This window comes from Macrobrachium rosenbergii, chromosome 33 (genome assembly GCF_040412425.1).
Source record: "Macrobrachium rosenbergii isolate ZJJX-2024 chromosome 33, ASM4041242v1, whole genome shotgun sequence".
Classification (NCBI taxonomy): Eukaryota; Metazoa; Arthropoda; class Malacostraca; order Decapoda; family Palaemonidae; genus Macrobrachium; species Macrobrachium rosenbergii.
Window position 1 is genome coordinate 13,769,271 of NC_089773.1, and position 9,392 is coordinate 13,778,662.

General features: G+C 33.6%; 2 protein-coding genes across 2 annotated transcripts; one reads left to right on the top strand and one right to left on the bottom strand.

The window, feature by feature from the left end:
* Window positions 1–649: 649 nt before the first annotated feature.
* On the top strand, window positions 650–4,345 carry LSm1 (U6 snRNA-associated Sm-like protein LSm1). The gene is made up of 3 exons (XM_067133491.1): window positions 650–779; window positions 1,931–2,115; window positions 2,675–4,345. Exons 1-3 carry the CDS (start codon window positions 734–736, stop codon window positions 2,846–2,848), a joined length of 405 nt encoding a protein of 134 aa, XP_066989592.1. The 5' UTR covers window positions 650–733; the 3' UTR covers window positions 2,849–4,345.
* A 50-nt stretch (window positions 4,346–4,395) lies between these two features.
* Window positions 4,396–8,426, bottom strand: LOC136855948 (keratin-associated protein 5-1-like). The gene is made up of 4 exons (XM_067133490.1): window positions 8,288–8,426; window positions 7,228–7,393; window positions 6,344–6,513; window positions 4,396–6,096 (listed from the first exon to the last, which is right to left on the bottom strand). The coding sequence occupies exons 2-4, from the start codon at window positions 7,349–7,351 to the stop codon at window positions 5,842–5,844; spliced, it is 549 nt and encodes a 182-aa protein (XP_066989591.1). The 5' UTR covers window positions 7,352–7,393; window positions 8,288–8,426; the 3' UTR covers window positions 4,396–5,841.
* Between the last annotated feature and the right edge of the window lie 966 nt (window positions 8,427–9,392).

Sequence of the window (9,392 nt, forward strand, 5' to 3'; positions counted from 1 at the left end):
AAAAGGCAACAGCGTTTGATTAGATAATAGAAATTAAGCACCAGAATTAAAAAAAACAAATACATGTATAAACAATATGAATAACCATGCTAAAACAAGGGTATATGTTAAATAATATGTTAAATAATAAAACATGAAGGCTCTGGAACGCATATATCAAACGGCCTCTCGCAATACATTTCAGAATGTCAAAGTTAAAATTCAAAAACTCCCAAACCAAGCGCTGGCAAAAAAAGGGGAACCAAAATCCAAAATTGAAATACAGGCATAAACAACATGGATAACCATGCTTAAACACAGGTATATTTTAAATAGTAAAATATGGAAGCACTATAAAACATTATATCAAACAATCTCTTGCAATATACCTCAAAATTTCAATATTGTAAACCTCAAAAAAACTCGAGACGAGCACGGGCAAAAAAATGATCCCCAAAATCCAAGATTAAGATACACGTATAAACATGACTAACCAATGAATAACCACGCTAAAACAAATAAATATCTTAGATAATAAAATATGAAAACACTTGAAAGCATATATACCAAAAAACCTCTTCAATATACGTCAAAATTTCCAAATTAAAATTCGAAAACTCTCTAAACGAGACGAGCTCTCCTGACCAGCCGAGGGAAGAAGAAGAACGCCATCACCCAAATGTAAACAAAAGGGAATTGTCAAACTTCACGTCAAGGCCCCATTCAGACTTTCATCGCATAATTAATTGCCAAAATGAGTAATATCCCGGGAGCAGCTCAACTTTTTGACGAATTGGATAGTGAGTTATTGAAAAAATAGATGCTTTTAGGGTATTAATAGCCGTAATTGGCTATTTAATAAGGATATTTACTTAGATTTGACCCTTATGGGAAACCCGGTACGTCAGTCAACCCTGTGCTAGGTAAGGTTAGGTCAGTTGCCCTAGCCCAGGTCAGACGAATTTAATCGAGTAGGAGAATTTGTTTGAATTTATCTTATACATGTTTGTTTATAGGCCTATGGACCTATTGTCCAAAGCCTACTGGCATGGGGATTAAAGGTGTATGAGTTGGCCGTAATATAACTCGGGTTTGAAATGGGATTTTTCTGATAGTTTTTGATGAATTCACAATATTTTGTTAATTTTTCGGTAATACTGCATAATAGCAGCACATGCACTATTCTTCTGAGTCTGACGTCGCTGGGCTGGGTTCCAGAGTGGGCACGCTGCCCTAGGGTAGGTTAGGAGGTTAGGATAAGGAAGGTTAGGTTAGGATGCATCCCTTTTGATATATGTTCTTTGATCTGCTTTTAAGCCGCAGTCAGTGGAAGTAGGGCTAACATGAGCAATTCTTCCGCATTTTTACCTTCCTTTCCATTGTCAGTACTTGTTATTGAATTAACCTCTCTCCCTGTTACATGTGAAGATTTTGGGAAACTATAATATGCTGGTAACAGTTACAATTCTCACTGTGTAGGTGGTTTCCAGGCAAGGTTTGCTTAACATATATGTTGATAAGTGATAAATGATATTTGGAGGCTTAAAGCAAATTATCCAAAATAAGACTTTGAGGCTGTTATACAGAGTGGCCCAACTGTTCTAACACAGCTTAACTTGTACAAGAATTGAATGGTGTGATGAGTGTCAACCAACATACTAAAGCTAAATATGCTAGTGGATGTTGCCTACGATGCAGCTACTCCACCAACGATGGTGTGCGTACATTTAACCATCAGATGTTAATTTGGACTTGCCATTTGTGTTTAGGGTATATTTCCATGTTATAAATTCATAAGCTGCTATTTGACCTATAATGAAACAGTAAATAATTCTTTGAATGGCTAATTTGCTGAGAAAAACCCTTTAACACTTTCTCTCCTTCACATGAGAAAATTTACACATTGTACCAAAGAACGTAGTAACACCACAGCAAAATTTTACACTTCCAGAGAAGTTAATGGTGTACCTCAGAGATGGAAGGACGCTTATTGGCTACTTGAGAAGTGTCGATCAGTTTGCTAATTTGGTTCTCCATCGGACGATAGAGCGCATTCATGTTGGCAGTCGGTATGGAGATATCGATCGTGGTGTCTTTGTCATCAGAGGAGAGAATGTTGTCTTACTTGGAGAAATCGTAAGTTTCTTAAAGGTTTGTAATGGTTGTCAGTGACAGTAATCATATTGAAGAACTAGTTTTATGAATTTTTGTTATTCCTTGAAGTGGATTCCAGACATCGAAAGGATTTAAACTTTAGTGCCATAGTATCATAGTATAGATAATCACAGGCATTTTCCTTTCCAGCAAGGTGCAGACAAAAAATTATTGTATCCCAGATTATCAGGCAAATCTTGAAGTAATTCTGTATTTGCTAATGAATAAACTCTGAAAAACATCTCATGTTGCATGAATGGCAAATTTGTGTACTGATGGTTCTTGATAAGAGATTAAAGCATATTTTGCAATTCTAAAACACTATACTGCATAATGTTTGCAATAAGTATTTCTCTCTACTGTTTACAGTATATAATGTAGTCAGTTCCTAAACTGCTGAGTTTCATGATTCGTCATACATTATTTATGAAAATCATTGCTTACTATCTGATTTTACTAAGCCAATCTAAGTGTATTCATTTCCTAATTGTATTCCTCAAAGCAATCTGTAAATATTCATTGAAAAAAATTTTATTTACAGGACGATACGAAAGAGGGTGCCGCAGCCTTAGAGAAAGTCAGCATAGAGGAAATCCTTGAAGCACAACGCGTGGAACAGGAACGCCAGCAGGAGCAGGAGCAACTGCGGGCACGATTTATGAAGGAGCGAGGCCTTCAGTACACTGCGGAAATAGGCCCTGATGACATGTATTGATCAGAAGCATTTCCAAGTAATGTTTCAATTGGCAATTGAACATTTTTCTTTTGTTTTTTTTATGTTGTTTGTATCGAGATATAGGCTTCGATAATGGTAAATCATCTGACTTTTTATTTCATATTCAGCATTATAGACAAAAAAAAAGGTATATGAATTTTGCATATATGATATTGTATGAAAAAGAGATGAGGGATGATTATAAAAAATAATTATAGATGACATGAAGATATAAAAAATTGTTCGTAACTGACAAACATGACTGAAGTTCGTAATTTGCGAACTTTAATTGTAAACTAAAATATATTCCTTTTTATTTTTTTTGTATTGGAAGCCTTGAAAGCTAAAGGTTTAAACAATGCAAGGAAATAATTTAATTTGGGATTTCTTGAAAACAGACTAAAAAGTGGACATCTGTGATAGTGAATTTGAAGTCATCAGGGAGTTATCAGTTCACATAGCTCTTTTGCAAAGTATGGAGTTTCAGTTAGGTATGCTTCATAGCTCACATTTTGAACATGAGGACTAATTACTTAAATGTACAGTGTTACTTTTGTTTTTTCTTTGTATGTGAAGTAAAAAACTCAACTATGAAAATTCTTCTGAAAAAGACAGATAATTCTTCCACTACAGTATTCCATTTCTTCAAGAGGAAATAAATTGTAACAGATATAAGAAATAGAAATACTATATAGACATTTCAATGGGGAACTAAACTGTAAAGTGTATATGGATTTATTTGTTAACAAAATCACCTTAAGAAAATTTATAATCCAGATTTTGAGAATAAGATACTCATTTAATGGAATCAAGTGTGATTTCTTAGTGCTGGGTCAACTTTTGAAACTGATAGGGAACTAATTTAGTATTTTCTTTTTTATCATGGAAATGTCATGTATATCAAACATGGAGGGGATATATTATGGAAGTGCTGTATTTAGGTTAAATTGGAGTTGTGTATTAATATAAAAATAGTTGGGATCATCGTCTTTCCTGTGGCTGTTTCCGAACTAGTTAGTTACATTGCTTCTATGTTTAATTCCTTCAAGAACATTAATAATTGGTAAGTCACAGTAAACACTCTAAGCGAGTTGTTCGAAAACAAAATACAGGTATTTATTACTGTAAAAAAATAGATCCCGACATTCATATATAGTGTCTGAATACTGCATATTTTGTCTCTACAGTAATAATTACATTCGTCAGCTTGCATACTGTACCTCATATTACAGTACCATCCGTTACCGATTTTCTTATTAGAGGCAGTGTTGCAATCTATAACTTTGTATCTTGATCATATGTTGAACGATTGTTGACTAACATATACATTATATCACACTTTTATTTTTATGAATTTATTTGGTGTACGGTTTCAAGCAGTAATGTACCTCTGTGAAACTGCTTTTGAGATTCTTTTTTTCAATTTGTAATATTTATTTTCTGCTATACAAGTCATTGTATATAAGGTTTAAATAAATTTTTTCTAAATTTTTTTAATTGTGATTTTATGTACTGTACTTCTTGATCAGGTAGCCAAGTCAAAATACTTTTGAGGCTCTATGAATCTTTTATTGTACAAAATGGGTATAATTTACCTAGAACGTAAAACTCAAAATGGTAAATTTTATTAACACTAAGAGGTTTATGGTTTAATAGCAGAATTCATTACCAAAAACAGGTTCTGATGTTAGTGTATGTCGATTAGCATTAAAACTGAGTAAACTCACCAGTGATGCAGACTTAAAGTTTCCAAACTAAAAGAATGACCATTAAGTAAAAAACTATGAGTTAACGAAGATAAGGCAATACATAAATAAATATAGCAAAAATATTTATATCTGGTCAAAAAATGTTTATACACTTGTACAAAATATTAAGATGCCTCGTTTGCCAGAGGTAGTTGGTTATAGGGCAATTGGAAGCTGACTAGATAGGAGGTTAGCATTATCCAAAATTGAATGAGTTGGGATAATGCATCATTTTGTTTGCTGCTAAAAATTCACATAATGAAATTGTAAAAATAATGAAAAAGGTACCGATGGTAAATAGTTGCCAGACTATTATAATTATTTTTACCACGCCACTGAAGTTGTATGACAAACTCGATGGAAACAGTAGCTGTAAAACTATGATAATCTCTTTCTTAGGTATAACAACTACTGTAATTACAAAGCAGGCACAAGCTAAAAGTTCAAATGGACGGACAAGTTATAAGCAGCTCTGCTGATACAATGGACATGCACTAAGTAATGTAAGGTATGTTTCTTGGTAATCTGTTGCTTGTAATACATCTGAAAGTTTGCAGCTTGTTCTCTCTTTCTAAGACCTATTTGTCACCATTTCTGAAACCTGGTAATTTGAAAACAACACTTTTCGTGGTTTTGGAACCAACAAACTTTTCATGAATCAGTCAAAGCTCATCCACATAAAACTAAAATAATCTGAGGTAAATTTTCATGCAGGAAGAGCTACTGTATCATATAAACACAAACAAAGGCACTTTATCAGTCATTTAAACTTGTTTCCTAAGACAAAAAGGCCACACAGTTTATAATGTTGCTGTAAACATCGCATAAAACTTAATACTGATAAATCAATGAATTTACTGAAAATAGAGTTATTTTTTCCACAAGCTCAGCAGTAATACTAACAAATGAGTAAACAGCACATATTTTAAGCTTGTTTCCATAATTTCTGCCACTACAAAGTATCTCTGAAGTTACACAATATGCACTACGCAGTGTTTAGATTTGTCTTGGACTTATTCTACATTATGTTAAGCAAACAAACTCAGGTACTGTATTTAAAAAGAACACCACATCACACATTGTCTTGATGCAAGACACTAATTTTTACAAAAAATATAAATACTTGAGGAAATAAATGTTGTACTCGACATGTACCTTGGAAATAAATAAAAATAAATAGTGTGCTGTTATGGAGAGTGACTTAATGTATAACAAACTTGAAAACCTTCTGAGTCTAGGCTGGCTTCAACCATCATACTGGCCTCCCCTTCCTTTGATAGTTATTTCACAACAAAGGCAATTGATGGTAGAACATTCTGGGGTCGTGCAGGTACACGAACAACTCTGGCAGTCGCACAGTGTCCCAGGACTACACAGAGACGGCGACGAGCAATCAGAGCACTGCGTGCAGTTGTTCTGCGAGCAATCATCCCAGCATGATGCACAGGTCGAACAATCAAAACAGCTGTCGCACTGGTTGTCACTGAGACAGTTGCAACTCTAAGAGAATGTGGAAATTTATTAGAAAGCAAATTAATCAAAGAATGAATTATGTAATTAATGACAACAACATTTCTATCAGTGAATGGTCAAAGTAATAAAGGTAGAACTTCTCTTCTAGGCTGGGAAAATGCAACCCTTAAAATAAAATGGTTCTAACAATGTCCCAGTTATGCCTGAAAAACTTAGGCTACATAGCACAGAATTCTTACGTTTACTGATACTCTCAAAAAACAACCTTCTTTACCTCCTTATCTGGGCAGCAACAATCAAGTAGGCTAGAGCAGGATGGCATCGGCCCACAGCAAGAGCATGCCTGAGCACATCGCAGACCTATTTCAGCACAGTTGCAACAAGAAATCATCTGGCAGCCTTCACAAAAACCCTTCTTCAACAGACACTGCCTAATGCTCAGTCCTGTGAAATTCCAAAATATTTTTAACATATGTATCACATATTCTTATACATAAATTACTGCCATGTTGGAATGAGCACGTAAAACTTTACTTCAAGCAATTACTTTTTAATTGCAATGAATAGATTAAGAATATTTACACTCAGAAAAAAGAAAAAAGACAATAAAACACCACAATTTTACAAAAGTATGCCCAGAATGAGATCTTACAACAGGATACCTATGGCAATAGAGACATTGCTGACATTTTCAAAGGCCCCTACAGTGATTCAGATGAATACTAACAGAACTTCTTCCTTTCTCCAGACAAATAAAGTTTATATATGCACTTTATTCTTCTATAAACTGACAATGCATTCATCTGGAGTTACTAGCAATGTCATGAAATTTTCACTGACTATGCCCCTCAACACGGCTGTATGGAACATGCTCTCAATATGGAAAAAAGCGATGAAAAAAATGATAAATCTTTGTTTATTATTTTCATCTGAAACAAACTGCATGTGTAAATACAAAAAGAAAAATGTAAAAAAGATTTAGTGTAATTGAAATTAACTAAATATTAACACAAGAATGAGTGGCTGGAGCACATGCCAGTATGTTAAAAGTTCTCCACTGATAGCATTACCATGAAACTAAAGCAGATTACAAATATATAACAATCTAAGCATGCAGTAACACTACACATTATATACTCAAAGGAAGCATATTTCTACCTATCATTACGACAAGGACGTAGGCTGCAATAGCAATGCAAAATATAGCTGCTAAGGGAAGCTGCCAGGTTTCTTCTACTGCTGTTACTTCCACCGTGTTGACTGGTTGGCGTTTCTGATCCATGTTTAACAAGCACTTGATTCAACTCATCTCAGATTTTAAAAACTGAAAAATAAATGTTACTTGTCAAAAAGCAATTTCAGCTCTTTGCGGGATACAATGCAATACAGGATCCCACAACTTGCATCCACTTCAACTTAAAACAAGTTAGTATTTGAAACGTAAACTGGTCGTACGTATTGCCTATCAAAATTTGAATACCATTTGATTTTAAAGTACTAGATGACAATAACTGTCTTAGCAATGTGGCAACTTACTGGTATTTCTCAAAAAATGTGTTTGCATAATGAATAAAAATACATAGAGCACAAGTATTGCTCAGACCTTCACCAGATAGTAATCACAAATGTATCCACAAGACAGGATAGGCACTTCATAAAGCCAAATTATAAACAAGGGGACACTATGAACACCTAAAATCCATAGAGCTGAAGCTTTAAAGAAGGTGAAAAATCTAGATAGATATACGGTATGTACTGCAATGAAATGAACGGCCATGGGATGAACAATCTGATATTCTCATTAGGATAGATCCTTCAAAAACAATCACAAAACCTAACTAATTAATTATCACCACGTTCAGTTAAATGGAGGTGGATTTGGCATGCTTTTTACACTTGAAATATCAACGAGACTTAATAAAAAAAGGAAATAAGAAACTCCGTGATCGAGCACTATTATTAATGTATAAGGTAATTACGTAACGTTACGGCGAATTCTACAGACAAGTTTCCCTTTTCTATATTGTTTAGTAAAAAAGTATACAGATATAAGGTATCGATTAGGTTAGGAAAGTGACTGGGGTTGGGTATAGGTTGAGGGGATATAGGGGGCGAAGACCCCCACAGTCAATTTAAACATCTCAAAAGAGAAGATGGATGTTTAGTGAGAATGCACCCATTTTAAGTAGTTACAAGCAATAAATAGATCTATATTCACTTTTCTCCTGGATGCTGGTTGGATGATTTGCATTAGAATGGCTTGTGGTGAGGTGTGAAGAGGTCTAGGGTACGGCTGGTGTGGACCTATGGACCAACAGAGATGACAGATATCAGCTGATAGGTCACCAAAGCTTACTTTGATTATACATGAGAATGAACCGTGGATCACAGAATAATTTCACGTAATTATAGTTCAAAATTGTATTTATCAACAATTATAAGAGTTATATATAAATATTAATCAAATAAAATGTTTTTTATGTATTTAAATGAGCAACAAGTGTTAATTTACGTGTAAATCTATCTGTAAATTGTAGGTAAAGAATTAGTTTAAGTAAAGGATATATGTTTTCTTCCGGCTTTGTTTATGTTTACATTCGGCTTGGGCGCGTTTCCTGAGGTCCTAAAGGGATACACAAGACCTGATCTATTATCATATAAAGACTTCAAAAACCATTATTTTATATCTTTAAGTCCTGTAAAAAATAACAATAAATAAATGAATGTATGAATGAATAAATAGATAGATAAATGAGGAAAAATAGTGGTTAAACTTATACACAGCTGAAGAAATCGCAATTTTCCAAAGCTGCTCATGACACCATCTTTCAAAATGATTTTTTTTGGCGAAAGAAAAGTCATTTGTGACTTTTAAAGAGTTAAAGAAGAGTATTTTCTTCCATGATATAAATTTTTCAAGTCATAATGACGTCATACAAAACCGCTCGGTGTCTTTGTCACACCGAAAACACTCCCCAAAATTTGTCTCAGAAATGTACCTTTGAATAATTTTAAAAAATTAAGCTTAAAAATGTAACTATAACTAAAAATATGACTATACATAATGTATTATTTAATAATAAACTCACTAAGAATATTTAAATGCATAACTCAAATTTTATATGACGTCACACTAAAGCGCTCGGACAAGTCGTCGCGCCGAAAACGCTCCCTAAAATTAGTCTTACAAATGTACCTGACGATAAATTTCAAAATTTAATTGTAAAATCGTAAATATACCTAAAATTATGGATTCTAAGTAATAAATTATTTATTAAAATATTAAATAAACATATTTAAATCAACTATAATCATTTATTTTA